General features: G+C 37.0%; 1 protein-coding gene across 1 annotated transcript; it reads right to left on the bottom strand.

Annotated features, from left to right (window-relative positions):
• LOC104787664 lies at positions 4,296-14,376 on the bottom strand (the record flags this gene model as incomplete). Its single annotated transcript, XM_010513267.1, is given in 6 exon segments — positions 4,296-4,343; positions 4,440-4,657; positions 4,760-4,981; positions 5,064-5,078; positions 14,012-14,182; positions 14,275-14,376. Coding segments are annotated over 4 exon segments (503 nt in total), but the record flags the coding sequence as incomplete, so codon positions are not given.

Below are 18,110 nucleotides of genomic sequence, written 5' to 3'. Positions count from 1 at the left end.
ATTAATATTTCGTATTGAAAGTGTTATTTATCTTTAGTAAGATAAATCTTTGTCTATATATGCAAATACAAAACTTTCTTGACAATCCAATAAAACATTTTAAACTTTTTCAAAAGATAAAACACTGTATTTAAATATGTCAATTATTACATATTATTTCAGAAAAATAATATATCATGAAGTAACAAAACTGTTGTTATTAAAATCTTAATACCGCGCTTTAAGCGCGGATACTTCCCTAGTTAAAATATTTATAGCTGTATGAGACCTAATGGATAACTTATTAAAATTTACTCTAAAATATATTAGAAATATCAGTTTTGAACATGAAAATTTAAGGTAAATAAATTTATTCCACATAAATTGATGGAAATTTGTGATAAAATTTAAGAAAATTTGTTTTAGGCCAATGATTGAAGGTAATATATATATAGCTAATTCACGTTTCATCTAATAATTGAGAATAATTTTTGGTTTACAAAAAAGTTAACCATATTATCCTATATGTGTTTGTTGTTAAAATATATAATCAAACATATATTTTTTATTAATCTGATTAAGCATTGTTAATTTATGACAAGAAGAAATTACCAAATCTCGATTCTATACAGATTATAATTCTCTGTACATGTGTGTATTTAAAGATATTATAAACGCTTAGGTGAAAATCAACCTTAACAGTTCACATTATTCATGCATCTATTTTACCCATTACTCTGTCTTGTCTTCTCAATCCCTAAAACCATTTATTGAACCAAACCGGTTCATTCACCGGTTCGCTACTTTTTTTCTTTCTCTTTTGGTTCGCTATTCTTTCTGTAATCCAAATGTGTGATTTCAATTCCTAGGTGGTCAGGTAAATACTAAAACCAGAAAAAAAAAATTGAATTATGAAAGATTGCTTACGAACTAATTCTATACAATCGAAGATTATATACTTGATCCTACATCACATTAATATTTTTAGTCAAATAAATGTGTACACATGACATAGCTAAATAAGTGATCCCAGCAATGTATATAACTAGGTTTTCACCCGCGGTACACCGCGGGACTAAATTATAAATTAATGTTTTTTAAATAATAATTTTTAATTTATTTAGTTTTCAAATTCTCAATTAATTAAATTTTATCTAATTAATTTATAATTTTGTTTAGATTTTTTTTCTTCTTCTTACATTTTTTACAGTTTAGAACATAATTACATTAGATTTGTTATTACATAGAATATAAAATTTTAAAACACTTAGTTTTACTTTCTATAATTAAACAAAAGTATATGTCTATGTTAGTATATATTTTTATGTGTATACAATTTTTTTTTTTTTGAATATTAAGAATGTGTTGTAGTATGTGTAATATTTTGTAGTTCTTATACGAAATAATTTATAAGTTAATTTTTCAAACTATGACTACAAATCTATAGTATATGAAATAAACTAATAATTTTACTGTTGGTTCTATAGTCCAAACCCACCATGTTAGGCAGATCACGCAACATGTCCAAAGATTTTTCATCCGCAAAAACTCATCATAAGAAATCCGTGAAAGTAAAATATAGTATGTGAGGCTAAAAGTCACTTTTTATCAAATCAGTTTTTCAAAATTTTAAAGAACAATACCTCTTCACTCACATTCTTATAAAATAAGGAAATAAAATCTGTATACATTTAAAATTATGTTTGTTATCTTTTAAAACACTTAGTTTCTATAAAAAAAAATCAAATATAAGTAGAGTTAATTTATTTATCCATATTATTATTTTCACAGCATTTTTAAGAAGAAGGCTTGGAGTTCAAAGATATTTACAACCAATACCATTGACATTTAATTTTTTAAAATTATAAAATGAAAAAAAAAAAATATTGCACTACTAATTAATTTTCACAACCGATATTTACGATTTACTCTCTCTAAAATCTCTAACTCCACCGTTTTTAGAAACATATTCAATTAATTCTCATTGATTTTGTTTCCAAAATAAAAAATCTTCCATATCTACTTTTATCTAATTACTCAACACATTCAATTTCAAATATCTTCTCCCTCTAACATATTAGCAAGATTTTCTCTCTAATTAGTTGCTAACTCGAAATTTTTTTGGGCATGAAGAAGAAAGCATCATCGACCTAATTATGAGCCTATAAATATTCTACACCTAAAGGCCAATTACCAACATCAAACACAAAACACACATTCGTTTATCATCCTTTCATAGCTTAATATTACTTCTACTTTCTTTACTAAAATCGTTTGATTCTTCTTCTTTCCTACCTTTGCATCTCTTGAATGAGATTTGTGTGATTATAATTGTCTTGTGATATACCAAGATTAATATTTTCTAAATATATTTACATTGATTTATGAGTAAGTACAATCAGTTTGCGTTCATTTAAATGTATTAAGATATGAAACATATATTTAGAAATATGCGTTCAGATAAATGCATAACAATATCATATTCTAAACGTATTTTCAAAATATATTCCATTGGTTGAAGCCATCTAATTGTAAGCGTTCATTTTACATCACTAAACAGAATGACAACTTTGTTTTCATTTATCTGGTATATATCCCTTCGATAATTCACTTGGACTACGAAACCATAAACTTAAGCTTTCCACTGAAAATGGATGAACACATGATTCATCATTTGACCTTCAATTCATCTAGCTATTTGGCTGAGTATTTGTCTCAATCCACAGTCCAATCATTATGAATCCTTGCTCGGGAATGTTTTAATTTTGAATCAGAAACAACTAAAAGTGAAGAGAGCTTCATGCAATTGGAAGACAAAATTCAGATAACCAAAAGCTCACATCTGTAAAAATTTAGAGATCAGACATGGGTTTCTCAAATGGTTGGACTTTATTGCAAAAACATTAGAATTTCTCTTCCTTAATCTTAGGTTTAGTTGCGGAAGAAAATCGAATTTAGAGCAAAAAAATGGAAATGATCGGATTGAAAATATGATTGGTTTGATACTTGATAGCCTTCCACGTAGCTTTATGCTGATCTTCTACATCATATAACTTCTCCAATTGACTTCCTTGCTTGAAATGAGCTTTCATTTAGGTGGGTCTCAGCCTTTGTTATGATTTAATATGTTGTCTTTTTAATTTATTTTTATAAAATGCTATGAAGAAAAAGAAAAAAATTTAACTTAAATGGTTCAGCTTATAAAATTAATATATTTTCTCCGTTGTACATGTTTTTATAGTTCAGCTTATAAATTAAGACCCGTGCTAGAGCACGGATTAAAACACATTTTATTTAGTACTAGATTAAAACTCGTGTTAGAGCACGAGTTGAAATACAATTTATTTATATTTTAATTTTTATATAAAATATAATTTATGTGATTGTTTTTAAAAGTATTTTTGGATAAAATATATCTTTATTATTTTTGAAGTACATTTTGGTTTACGCCATTTAAGTTTACTTATTTAATTTGTTTTATTTACAACATAAACCCCTAACAATTTTCCTAAAATAATATTTCGTAGAAACTCAATTAATGGAACTATTTAAATCGACCTAATTTGATACGTTTATTGCTATAAATAAATTGACAACATCTATATATTTTATTTTTTTCAAAAACAACTCTACGCATTAAATTTTTAATCCTATAAAAATCTTTAAAACTATTTTAATAGAGCTATAGAGACTGTATGATCTCTTAAATTTAAATTACACAACCGAATTTGAGTAACAAATGATTACAATCGCAATAATTATTATAACATTAATAAAGTTCATAAAAACGGAAACCCAAATTTTAGAAACTCAATAATCGGGTATATTTAACTTTAGCATCTAGAAATATATTTAATATAGTATATATTGCGTTAAGAAACTGAATATTATTCTGCGATAATGTTATCAACTCAAATAGGAAAACACTAAAATCTCTCTTTTATTGCTACGGATCGTAAACTCCTTGCTCATCAAGCATTTTCCATATATAAATATCAACTTCACAAACGAAACTTAACATCCAATACCAAAACCACTAATATGACGGTTTTGAAACACAGGTTAAACCACTAATATGACAGTTTGTTGTTATATAGTGGGACACGTTATTAACATGACGGGTTGAATTAACATTACTATAAATATAAAATATTATTAATTTGGTTTTAAAACACGGATTAAACCTTTATTTAATTATTTGGTCAATACTCACTAATATTAGAATATTAGACATATTAAATCAGGGTAATTTAACTAAAATTTTGTAAAACAATAAATCGTGGGTAAAATTTCGACTTGATCCGAGAATAACTTATAAAATTAACGTCCTTATCAAAGCAGCAGGTGGATTCACGAGTATCAATCTGTATAAAGATCAAATGAGATTGTAGTTAGTTTGGATCACAACTTGAGACCTTGTAAAACTAGAAAAAAACCTATTAAGGGAGTCTTTACTGTACCTCTGCCCAAATAATCTTATAACCATCTTGTCAAGCACATACGGCCTACTTAAACAAAGCACGACAAATATATCCTTCTTACTCCGAGGGTAAGAAAGAAAATCAACAAGGGCAGCACCCCATTTACAGAGCGTTTCATCATCAAAAAAGAGAAGCGAGTTCATGCTTTTTTGTGAAAAAGCATGATGAACCAAGTAGGAGTCTTGAGGTTCATGATTCTGATAGAAAAGACAAGACGAAAACTATGAGAGATAAACTACTGTGAGGCACTCTACTGTATATTAATATATACCGTGTTTCAAAAAGGTATATTGGTTTACCTTGTGAGGAACAACATTTATCTGGATATTTAATACCTCACACACAGATCGGAGAAGAACCTTCTTCCCAGACTGCTCAGGACCCACAATTGCTATGCAACCTCGTAGACCGAGTAGCTCCCTAAGTTTCTTTCTCTCCTTCTCTAAGCCGGATAATAGTAAATTATCCACATCACTCAGAGCCATCTTCTCAACATCCCTCCCAGGACACATCTTATTGACCTAATCCACAGAAGGGTTCCATTCTTATTTCAAATCCTACATAATCACATGATCAATCGAGAGTTTCTACTCGAGAACTAACCTGTCGTTGCTCCATGTATAGAGGGTTTGAAGCTTAAGTGCACGAGAGGGTAACAATGTTACAGAGTATATATACAACAATGTAGTAGGGTTTTAGCTTATACTAATTACATTCATACCCTTATTATATACATATCCTTACACCCTCCCTCAAGATGGAGGGAGAGCTCTCACTCCAATCTTGTAAGTCAAGTTTTCAAACAGTGGTCTCGGTAACGGCTTGGTCAGTGCGTCGGCGAGTTGATCTTTGGTGGAGATGTGCGAGACCCGTAACACTCCTGATTGAATGAACTCTCGTACAAAATGATAGTCTAGAGCAACATGCTTCATCTTTGAGTGGAAGACCGGATTCGCACAGAGGTATGTAGCACCCACATTATTACAGTAGAGAACCGGAGCAACTGGAAGCGACACACCCAGTTCAGTTAGCAACGAGCAAATCCACCGGAGTTCAGATGCGGCATTAGCAACAGCTCGATATTCCGCTTCGGTTGACGATCGTGAGACGCTGCGTTGTTTCTTGGAGGACCAGGAAATGGGACTACCGCCAAAATATATGATGTACGCGTTGGTGGAGGTATAGGTGTTCCTGTCACAACCCCAGTCAGCGTCGGAGAAGGCGTGTATTGTTAACGGAGCATGAGCTTTGAGGAAGATGCCATGAGAACGTGTACCAGCGAGATAACGGAGGATGTGCTTAGTGGCTTGCCAATGTTTGTCCGTGGGCTTATGCATGAACTGGGATAACTTGTTGACTGCAAAAGCGATATCTGGCCGTGTAAAGGAGAGGTACTGTAAGCTGCCGATGACCGCACGATTGTCTTTGGGATCAAGTAATGGTGTGCCGGATTCCAGCGTGAGCTTGGGAGATGTGACCATGGGAGTGAAAACAGGCTTCGCATGAAGCATGTTTGTCTTGTGCAGAAGATCCGTGACGTACTTACATTGCATCAAGTGTAGACCTTGCGAGGAACGTGTGGCTTCAATGCCTAAGAAGTACTTGAGAGGACCAAGGTCTTTCAGCGAGAATCGAGCGGCAAGTGCAACGTTGAACGCTTTGACAAGTGCAGGAGCTCCGGCAATGATGATATCATCCACATACACCAAGACATAAATAAAATCACAGCCGCGGTGGTAAACAAACAAAGAGGTATCTGCAAGAGAATTTTTAAAACCAGCTTGTAAAAGGAAGGTTTTAAGTTCTTGGTACCATGCGCGCAGTGCTTGTTTGAGACCGTATAGTGCCTTGTTGAGACGACAGACATTGTGAGGATGATCTTTGTTAACAAACCCCGGAGGTTGCGTTACATACACCTCATTAGTTAAAGTGCCTTGCAAAAAAGCATTGTTGATATCAACCTGATGAATCTGCCAGTTTTTCTTCACCGCAACTTCAAGAACCATCCTCACCGTTGTTGATTTAATCACCGGACTGAAGGTTTCAGAATAATCCAACCCGTACTGTTGATTGAAACCTCGTGCAACCAGTCTCACCTTATATCTGTCAATCGAACCATCAGCATGATATTTAATTGTAAAAATCCACTTACAAGAGATTACATTCTGATGCGGTGCGGGAGGAACAGAGTCCCATGTTCGATGTTGTAGCTGAGCATTATACTCGTCACACATTGCCTATCTCCAACGCGGATCCTTAAGTGCCTCAGCCACCGTCAAAGGTATATCATGGGAAGGAGAGGATACGTTGGTAGTGAGGTTAAACTTCTGTTTGGGTTTGACAATGTGATTTTTCGACCGGGTTTGCATGGTGTGCGTGTTTTGTTGTAGAGGCTGTGGTGGAGGTTGTGGTTGAGGAACATGGAGTTGTTGTGGCAGAGCCGGACTAGGATCGGGTGGTGTAGACGAGGGTGATGGTTCGTGATTTGTAGTAGACGAGGGTGATGAGGGTGGTGTAGGTTGTGTTTGTGGTCTTGGGTTTATTGAGTTTGGACTTGGTGGTGGAGTTTGGTGTGGTGATGACTGTCGTGAAACAGAGGAGGATGATGACGGTGACTGAGCACGATTAACTGGAGATCCTGGTGCAGGAGACGGAGATGATGTGTTGCCAGACGAAGACGGTGGAACCGGCAGTGGTGACGGGTGAAGGACCGGTGACGGGGGCTGTTGCGAATGAGCTATAGGTGGCGGCAGAACCGGAATGACCACATTGGGCGAGGACATCACACTATCAGACTTGTTGTGAACGGGTAACGAAGGAGGAACCAGAAACGGGAACTGGTGCTCATCAAATTGAACATGACGCGAGGTGTACATCCTCCGGTTAGGAACATCATAACAGAGATATGCACTTTGGGTAAGAGAATATCCCAAGAACACACACGGTATTGATCGATCATCAAGCTTGTTGGAGGTATAGGGGCGAAGCCATGGGAAGCACAAGCATCGAAACATTCGGAGCTTCAAGTAGTTTGGCTTCTGGTCAAAAAGTTTAACATACGGTGAAACTCCATGCAGTACATCGGAAGGCATGCGATTGATCAAGTATACTGCAGTAGCAAAGGCGTACGGCCAATAGGACTTTGGAACAGCGGCATGACTGAGTAAGGCAAGACCGGTTTCAACGATGTGATGGTGATTGCGTTCGGAGATGCCATTGTGTTCTGGAGTATGTGGTGGAGTGGTGAGATGTGTGATGCCGTGTTCAGCAAGGAATGAACGTAGTGCAACATACTCTCCGCCATTGTTGGTATACAAGGTGGTGATATGACATTGAAACCTCTTTTCAACCAAAGCTTTGAAAGCCACAAACACTTCTTTCACTTGAGATTTCTGTTTTAACGGATAAAGCCAGGTATATCTTGTAAAATGGTCAACCAACACAAGATAATATTTGAAATTTTCAGTGGAAAGAAGAGGAGATGTCCAAACATCTGAATAAATATACTCAAGGGGGCGAGTAGATGTAATTGTGTTTATGTGGAAAGACAATTTATGACTTTTATTGATAAAACAGTCTGAACAAGAAAACTGTTGTGGTGTTTTTGAAGAAAGAGGCAATGAAAACTGAGACACAATAGTCTTTAAAACAGGTAAAGAAGGGTGGCCGAGACGGTAGTGCCAAGATGAGATATCGGTTCGTGGTTGCGGTGAAGTGGTGAAACTGGTGATGACATTATCGATGACCGGCCACTCATATAGCTCATTCTTAGTTCTGCCTTGGAGTAACCGGGCCCCCGTTTTGAGATCCTTCACCTGAAAATAAGCAGGATAGAAGTGCACCGAGACATTATTAGGGTTACACAACTGGTATACGGAAATGAGATTCTTACAAACATTCGGCACATATAAAACATCAATAAGCTTAAGTGCACGAGAGGGTAACAATGTTACAGAGTATATATACAACAATGTAGTAGGGTTTTAGCTTATACTAATTACATTCATACCCTTATTATATACATATCCTTACACTCCCCCTCAAGATGGAGGGAGAGCTCTCACTCCAATCTTGTAAGTCAAGTTTTCAAACAGTGGTCTCGGTAACGGCTTGGTCAGTTCGTCGGCAAGTTGATCTTTGGTGGAGATGTGCGAGACCCGTAACACTCCTGATTGAATGAACTCTCGTACAAAATGATAGTCTATAGCAACATGCTTCATCTTTGAGTGGAAGACCGGATTCGCACAGAGGTATGTAGCACCCACATTATCACAGTAGAGAACCGGAGCAACTGGAAGCGACACACCCAGTTCAGTTAGCAACGAGAAAATCCACCGAAGTTCAGATGCGGCATTAGCAACAGCTCGATATTCCGCTTCGGTTGACGATCGTGAGACGCTGCGTTGTTTCTTGGAGGACCAGGAAATGGGACTACCGCCAAAATATATGATGTACGCGTTGGTGGAGGTATAGGTGTTCCTGTCACAACCCCAGTCAGCGTCGGAGAAGGCGTGTATTGTTAACGGAGCATGAGCTTTGAGGAAGATGCCATGAGAACGTGTACCAGCGAGATAACGGAGGATGTGCTTAGTGGCTTGCCAATGTTTGTCCGTGGGCTTATGCATGAACTGGGATAACTTGTTGACTGCAAAAGCGATATCTGGCCGTGTAAAGGAGAGGTACTGTAAGCTGCCGATGACCGCACGATTGTCTTTGGGATCAAGTAATGGTGTGCCGGATTCCAGCGTGAGCTTGGGAGATGTGACCATGGGAGTGAAAACAGGCTTCGCATGAAGCATGTTTGTCTTGTGCAGAAGATCCATGACGTACTTACGTTGCATCAAGTGTAGACCTTGCAAGGAACGTATGGCTTCAATGCCTAAGAAGTACTTGAGAGGACCAAGGTCTTTCAGCGAGAATCGAGCCGCAAGTGCAACGTTGAATNAGCTTATACTAATTACATTCATACCCTTATTATATACATATCCTTACACTCCCCCTCAAGATGGAGGGAGAGCTCTCACTCCAATCTTGTAAGTCAAGTTTTCAAACAGTGGTCTCGGTAACGGCTTGGTCAGTTCGTCGGCAAGTTGATCTTTGGTGGAGATGTGCGAGACCCGTAACACTCCTGATTGAATGAACTCTCGTACAAAATGATAGTCTATAGCAACATGCTTCATCTTTGAGTGGAAGACCGGATTCGCACAGAGGTATGTAGCACCCACATTATCACAGTAGAGAACCGGAGCAACTGGAAGCGACACACCCAGTTCAGTTAGCAACGAGAAAATCCACCGAAGTTCAGATGCGGCATTAGCAACAGCTCGATATTCCGCTTCGGTTGACGATCGTGAGACGCTGCGTTGTTTCTTGGAGGACCAGGAAATGGGACTACCGCCAAAATATATGATGTACGCGTTGGTGGAGGTATAGGTGTTCCTGTCACAACCCCAGTCAGCGTCAGAGAAGGCGTGTATCGTTAACGGAGCATGAGCTTTGAGGAAGATGCCATGAGAACGTGTACCAGCGAGATAACGGAGGATGTGCTTAGCGGCTTGCCAATGTTTGTCCGTGGGCTTATGCATGAACTGGGATAACTTGTTGACTGCAAAAGCGATATCTGGCCGTGTAAAGGAGAGGTACTGTAAGCTGCCGATGACCGCACGATAGTCTTTGGGATCAAGTAATGGTGTGCCGGATTCCAGCGTGAGCTTGGGAGATGTGACCATGGGAGTGAAAACAGGCTTCGCATGAAGCATGTTTGTCTTGTGCAGAAGATCCATGACGTACTTACGTTGCATCAAGTGTAGACCTTGCAAGGAACGTATGGCTTCAATGCCTAAGAAGTACTTGAGAGGACCAAGGTCTTTCAGCGAGAATCGAGCCGCAAGTGCAACGTTGAATGCTTTGACAAGTGCAGGAGCTCCGGCAATGATGATATCATCCACATACACCAAGACATAAATAAAATCACAGCCGCGGTGGTAAACAAACAAAGAGGTATCTGCAAGAGAATTTTTAAAACCAGCTTGTAAAAGGAAGGTTTTAAGTTCTTGGTACCATGCGCGCGGTGCTTGTTTGAGACCATATAGTGCCTTGTTGAGACGACAGACATTGTGAGGATGATCTTTGTCAACAAACCCCGGAGGTTGCGTTACATACACCTCATCAGTTAAAGTGCCTTGCAAAAAAGCATTGTTGATATCAACCTGATGAATCTGCCAGTTTTTCTTCACCGCGACTTCAAGAACCATCCGCACCATTGTTGATTTAATCACCGGACTGAAGGTTACAGAATAATCCAACCCGTACTGTTGATTGAAACCTCGTGCAACCAGTCTCGCCTTATATCTGTCAATCGAACCATCAGCATGATATTTAATTGTAAAAATCCACTTACAAGAGATTACATTCTGATGCGGTGCAGGAGGAACAGAGTCCCATGTTCGATGTTGTAGCTGAGCATTATACTCGTCACACATTGCCTATCTCCAACGCGGATCCTTAAGTGCCTCAGCCACCGTCAAAGGTATATCATGGGAAGGAGAGGATACGTTGGTAGTGAGGTTAAACTTCTGTTTGGGTTTGACAATGTGATTTTTCGACCGGGTTTGCATGGTGTGCGTGTTTTGTTGTAGAGGCTGTGGTGGAGGTTGTGGTTGAGGAACATGGAGTTGTTGTGGCAGAGCCGGACTAGGATCGGGTGGTGTAGACGAGGGTGATGGTTCGTGATTTGTAGTAGACGAGGGTGATGAGGGTGGTGTAGGTTGTGTTTGTGGTCTTGGGTTTATTGAGTTTGGACTTGGTGGTGGAGTTTGGTGTGGTGATGACTGTCGTGAAACAGAGGAGGATGATGACGGTGACTGAGCACGATTAACTGGAGATCCTGGTGCAGGAGACGGAGATGATGTGTTGCCAGACGAAGACGGTGGAACCGGCAGTGGTGACGGGTGAAGGACCGGTGACGGGGGCTGTTGCGAATGAGCTATAGGTGGCGGCAGAACCGGAATGACCACATTGGGCGAGGTCATCACACTATCAGACTTGTTGTGAACGGGTAACGAAGGAGGAACCAGAAACGGGAACTGGTGCTCATCAAATTGAACATGACGCGAGGTGTACATCCTCCGGTTAGGAACATCATAACAGAGATATGCACTTTGGGTAAGAGAATATCCCAAGAACACACACGGTATTGATCGATCATCAAGCTTGTTGGAGGTATAGGGGCGAAGCCATGGGAAGGACAAGCATCGAAACATTCGGAGCTTCAAGTAGTTTGGCTTCTGGTCAAAAAGTTTAACATACGGTGAAACTCCATGCAGTACATCGGAAGGCATGCGATTGATCAAGTATACTGCAGTAGCAAAGGCGTACGACCAATAGGACTTTGGAACAGCGGCATGACTGAGTAAGGCAAGAGCGGTTTCAACGATGTGACGGTGCTTGCGTTCGGAGATGCCATTGTGTTCTGGAGTATGTGGCGGAGTGGTGAGATGTGTGATGGCGTGTTCAGCTAGGAATGAACGTAGTGCAACATACTCTCCGCCATTGTCGGTATACAAGGTGGTGATATGACATTGAAACCTCTTTTCAACCAAAGCTTTGAAAGCCACAAACACTTCTTTCACTTGAGATTTCTGTTTTAACGGATAAAGCCAGGTATATCTTGTAAAATGGTCAACCAACACAAGATAATATTTGAAATTTTCAGTGGAAAGAAGAGGAGATGTCCAAACATCTGAATAAATATACTCAAGAGGGCGAGTAGATGTAATTGTGTTTATTAGAAAAGGCAATTTATCTTTTATTGATAAAACAGTCTGAACAAGAAAACTGTTGTGGTGTTTTTGAAGAAAGAGGCAATGAAAACTGAGACACAATAGTCTTTAAAACTGGTAAAGAAGGGTGGCCGAGACGGTAGTGCCAAGATGAGATATCGGTTCGTGGTTGCGGTGAAGTGGTGAAACTGGTGATGACATTATCGATGACCGGCCACTCATATAGCTCATTCTTAGTTCTGCCTTGGAGTAACCGAGCCCCGTTTTGAGATCCTTCACCTGAAAATAAGCAGGATAGAAGTACACCGAGACATTATTAGCGTTACACAACCGGTATACAGAAATGAGATTCTTACAAACATTCGGCACATATAAAAACATCAATAAGCTTAAGTGCACGAGAGGGTGTAGGAAGTAACGCTGAACCAGTTTGCGAGATAGGAATACCGGAGCCATCGGCGATAGTAACCTCTTCCCCACCGGTGTAAGGCTGATGCATGGAGAGATTTGCTAAGTCAGATGTAAGATGGTGTGTCGCACCGGAGTCCATGATCCAGTTAGCCGGATTGTAAGAGGGAGTCATCGCAACATTCGCACGAGGCTGCCATGGTTGCATCGGAGACTGTGGAGGACCACCAGAGTACGCGGGAGACATGCCTGGTGCCATCGGATAGCCACCACCAGCGGGAAGCTGTGAACAACGACGGGCGCTGTGTCCAAAAACGCCACACAACTGACATCTCCCTTGGTAGCCACGGCCCATGCCACGAGAGTCATTACGTGAGTAATGATTTTGTTGGCCACGAGAGTTATGACGGTTCTGGTTGCGTGACTGCGAAGGTTTGTAGGAGACGGTGTTGGCGGTGGTTGGAACCGAGGACGAGGGAACCGCAGACTGGAGTTTGAGCTCCTCATTGATGAGTTTCTCGTTCACCTCCGTGATCGTCGGAGCCGTATCACGTCCCTCAATTTGGTCGATGACACGTTTGTAGTCTTCAGAGAGACCACCGAGGATGTAGTCGATCTGGTCCTCATGAGCGATCGGACTTTCAAGCAGCGCAAGCATACTGAAACGAATGGTGAAGCCTTGGACATATTCTTCAATAGATTTGTTACCTTTCTTCCAGTGTGTGAGTTGATCACGAATCTGTTTGATATGAGTACGACTAGGCTTGGCGTAGGTGTCTTTAAGTGTAACCCAAATGTCATGAGAGGTCGAGGCTTTTGACAAGAGGGGTTGAACAGATACGGTGATCGTACCTAGGAGACCAGAGTAGATGAGCCGGTCCTGTCGCTTCCAATGTTTGAAGGCAGGATTTGGCGTCGAGACACCAGCCGTGGTAAGAGTAGCATCGGGGGAAGAAACCGAGCCATCAAGATAGCCAGCAACATCATAGCCATCGAGTAGAGCGTGGATCTGACGACTTCACATCAGAAAATTGGTTGCGGTGAGTTTAGTCACATTTGACATGTTGACATTCACGAGAGAGGTTTCCACCGAAGAAACAACAACCTCATTGGGAGCAGCCATGATTGATAAGGAGAGGAAGGTAAGAAAAAGAAGAAGAAGAAGAAGAAGAAGATGGCGGCTGTAAAAAAAAAAAAAAAAATTAGGTCTTTGAGATCTTTTTCCTCTCTGATACCATATAGAGGGAAGCTGAAAAAATATTATGGTAACAATGTTACAGAGTATATATACAACAATGTAGTAGGGTTTTAGCTTATACTAATTACATTCATACCCTTATTATATACATATCCTTACACCATGGGTGTATGTTGTAAATGAAGCAGAGGCTTCCGTCTAGCTTGAGCCAACAACTTGTATTTCCTTTGAAGAACACAGATTGGTCTCTGGAACCGAAGTGAGGCTTGATAAGGGTTACAGCAAATGAGGTCCCCTGACCTTCGGACCTGATCAAGTTCTTTACTCGACCATGGCTGGAAAAGAAGATAAAGAAAGAGACGCTAAAAGTCTGGAAACTTAACAAACAAGTCCAAAGTCTTGAACATGAAAACGATGCATCACATACGTTTCTTGAGAGCTCATCAATCTTGGCTTTGCACTCGGAAGGAGTGCGTTTGCAGGAGAATGTCGAATAACTCAGACATACGAATGAGGATCCATCATTATAACCCTTAACCAAAAAAAAAAAAGACACATACTCACAAAAGTATATGTGTTGATGTAATATGATTGGCGTGGGGTTTTTGGTGTCTTAATACAAATTCTGAACAGAGATTACATTCTTTTTTTTATATATAAATTTTTATTTTAATCTTTTTTTTTTCTTATCCTTCGATTATGCAAATTCTGAAAAGAGATGACGTTACCTTATCTTCCACTTTTTTATTTACTAGGTTATTAACCCGCGCATAACGCGGATATATCTATAAGAATTGATTCAAAATATTTTTGGGTCGGGATACATTCTCACAAAAGTTCTATAATGATTTTATTTTATTTTCTTAACTCAAATTTTTTTTAATATTTTGAATATCATTTCTGTTATTTAAAAAAGAAATAAAAAGTAAAAATTATATTAGTAAAAAATTGTTTTATAAATATGTTGGTAATAATAATAAGTTTTTTACAAATGGCGAAGAAACATTTTTAGTTTCAAATATTTCAGATAATTATTCAAGATTTTTTGAAAAATGTCTCTTTCCCCATTTCTCTTTTCAGAACAGTCTCTTCCTTAAAAACAAAAAATTTGAAAATGCCTTTAAAAATTCTAAGATCTAACCAAATACTGTAACCTCATAAAAATATACAAAAACTACATTTATATTTGTATAAAATATTATACATAATTTTTAAACCTTATTAATCATACACATATTATCTTGTCATCTCTGTACCATTTATTTATGTTTTTTGGTCTTTAAATTATTTTGAATATTTTAAATGATAATATGTTTTGTGTGATTAATAATATTTATTGAAAATTTAAAATTTATGTTTATATGTCTACTTATTGTTAATAATTTGAATTCCTTGAATTTTAAAATTAACATGGCAAATAGTTCAGTTCAAATACACAATTAGAAGAAACTCTAACACAACTTTTAGATTTTTACAACATTGATCAAAATAACATCTTTTGTTTCACAGCTCTCCATAGTTTTAAATACTTTGGATAACCGGTGAAGATATTTTGTCATAAATTAATTTTTTTTGTATGAGGACTAACTTTCACTAACTTTCACAATTTTTTTCTTGAGATCTGTCATTCTTTATTTATTTTTGCAAACACTCATTGTTTTACTCTCTATTCTCTATTCCCATTAGCTAGCACATCTACCATTCACAAACTTAGACGGACTCTTTTGGCTATGGTCTCACCAAAATAATAAACAAATTAAAATACCTCAGTTTCTTCTGTCGAACATTGTTTTAATGGTTTAGTGCGTATATGGTGACCAGTTCAAGGTCATGTCATAATGGGGATGATAAGCAAACATGTTCTCATCCTTTGTTCCTCCTCGTCGTTCTTGGTTAATACAAAAAATAATCATAATCACATGATTAGCAAGTATGATTCGTTAATACCAAAAAAATATACAAAATGTAAACCCTATTGAAATAAACAAATGTATAAACACACCAAAACAAAAACAGAATCATCAATACCTTATCGATTTTTTGTTTGGTTCCTTTATATTATTGTTCACACAATATCAAAATTTTAAATTATATATGTCGACTCGTAGATTCAGTCTTATTCACAGAATTAACATCATTGGTTTTGGCTAAAACTCACATGATCTGAAACCTAAACATAAATCAAAATAAGAAAAATCAATTAAAATATATCTAGATTGATTCATAGTAAAATAATAAGAGCTCTTGAAAAATTAAATAAGACAAAGAATACAACATCGACATAAAATAATAATAAATCATAACACATAATAAGAAATTAAACTATAAAAGAACCAAAAACAATATAAAAAACCATAATATCAACACTATCTAATTAACCTAATGAAAATTTGATATGTCCTGCATTGTAATACAGATTAAGAAATTTTTAAAAAATTAGTAAATTTTTATATATTTAAAAAAAAAAATCAGAGACATAAAATATAAAAATATTGTAAATACATGCTTACTTGTATTTATCAAATCTTTCTTGGAAGAGACTATACCAATTAACATTAGCTTACTTGTAGGGGAAGTAAGATTTGATGTATCAGTTTCCGGTGATGGCTTCAAAGGTGAAGAGATTTGTGGCAGCTTCTTCAGTGTAACGATGAAGAAACCATTAAAATACAAAGAAATCTCCATATTTTAATGCACCAATTTACGTTGTTGTTTCAACAAACCCTAACCTGCAAAACACCATTAATATTTTTATAGAACTATCGAGCCAAAATATAACAATGGAATATCAAAAAACTCATATGATCAAAACTATTTATTTGGCGAATTGATAATAATGTGACCAAGGATCTATATTTATAGCTACAAATATTTAGGGTAAACCATCATAATTCTTTGATAAAAATTTACTATGTAAAATTGGAAAATTTCTCTAAACAAACTCGCAGTATATTTTAAGAGTTAAAAATGTATATTGGCAGTATATTTTAAGAGTTAAAAATGTATATTTTATAAAATATTTTTCTTTTTATTAATAACTTTGTATTAAACGTATTAAATTTAACAATATTGATCAATGATATGGTAAAAAATGTTAAATAGTGAATTGTCCGATCCCGATTGGTCGTTCTAAATCATATGTGGACGTCGTAAGAAGTTTATAGCTCCTATTTAGTATAATTTATTATAGATGATTGTTTTCTTCAAATCTAATACATCCGACTTAGTTCGAATTTCAAATCGCGGGTTGTACAAAAAAGAAGAAGAATAAAAAAATATAATTTGAGCGAGTTGATCATTGGTATAACGAGAAGTTGTCCAAAGAGAAAGAAGGACAATATGTTTGGGGAAGAAGTGGGAACTTTCATTAGTTATTATTTCCGCATCTCAAGGGCTCTCGATCAAGTCATTTCGAACACGTTACACACCATTGCATGTATGTACACGTACATGTGTATGTTACGGCATACGTTTTGTGTGTACGCATCTCACCCTTATCAGTTCGAGAGGAGAATATTAGTTCTTGAAAAATGTTTGATAAATAAATAACCCAAAAAACCGAATAAACTGATAAAACCAAACCCCGCCCCAAAGTCTTTCCTCCGTTACATATACTCATATTTGAGATGTGATAACAATTTTCAATTTAATTTTTTTTTCTGATAGGTGAAGATTTAGAATCAGATGGATGATGAAATTTCTGAATTGAAGTCGGACTGGAACATCCTTACCATCAACTTTCCACCGAAAACAGTCATCGTTGGAATCAGAATGTAATTGACTTGTCCATCCGAGTAATAAAGTCTGATTTGTAAATATTCATAACCAGCTAAAAGGTGATTTATGAACCTCAAGCGAAAAAGAATGTAATCGTGTTGAGTTTGGAGATAAAGAATATAAAAACGAGAGTATCAAAAGGTTCTAAGCAATTTATGTGTTACCGACAATTTTAGCCTTTTACTAGATTAATCCATCCTTAGGAAGAAGATATTGCCTAATAAGAATGAAGCGTCTCTATCCTTTTAAAAAATTTATCATCATTTTTAGTCATTTATCTCAATATGTGACATAATTTGGGTTTGGGAGAAGATAAAGAACTTGAGCACATTTGCATCCATGGAAAAAAAGCAGTTTCATGAGGGAACTACATGATGATACAAGCTTCACGATCAATCTTCTAGCTTTTACCTTTAATTTACCTAACATATTAGAAAACTACTGTCGAGAGATATAAGATTTTGCTCCATTTTTTTTTTTTTTTTT

The sequence above is a fragment of the Camelina sativa genome, chromosome 5 (assembly GCF_000633955.1).
Source record: "Camelina sativa cultivar DH55 chromosome 5, Cs, whole genome shotgun sequence".
NCBI classification, from domain to species: Eukaryota; Viridiplantae; Streptophyta; class Magnoliopsida; order Brassicales; family Brassicaceae; genus Camelina; species Camelina sativa.
The sequence above is the reverse complement of the archived record's forward strand: the minus strand, read 5'-3'. Positions and strand labels throughout refer to the sequence as shown.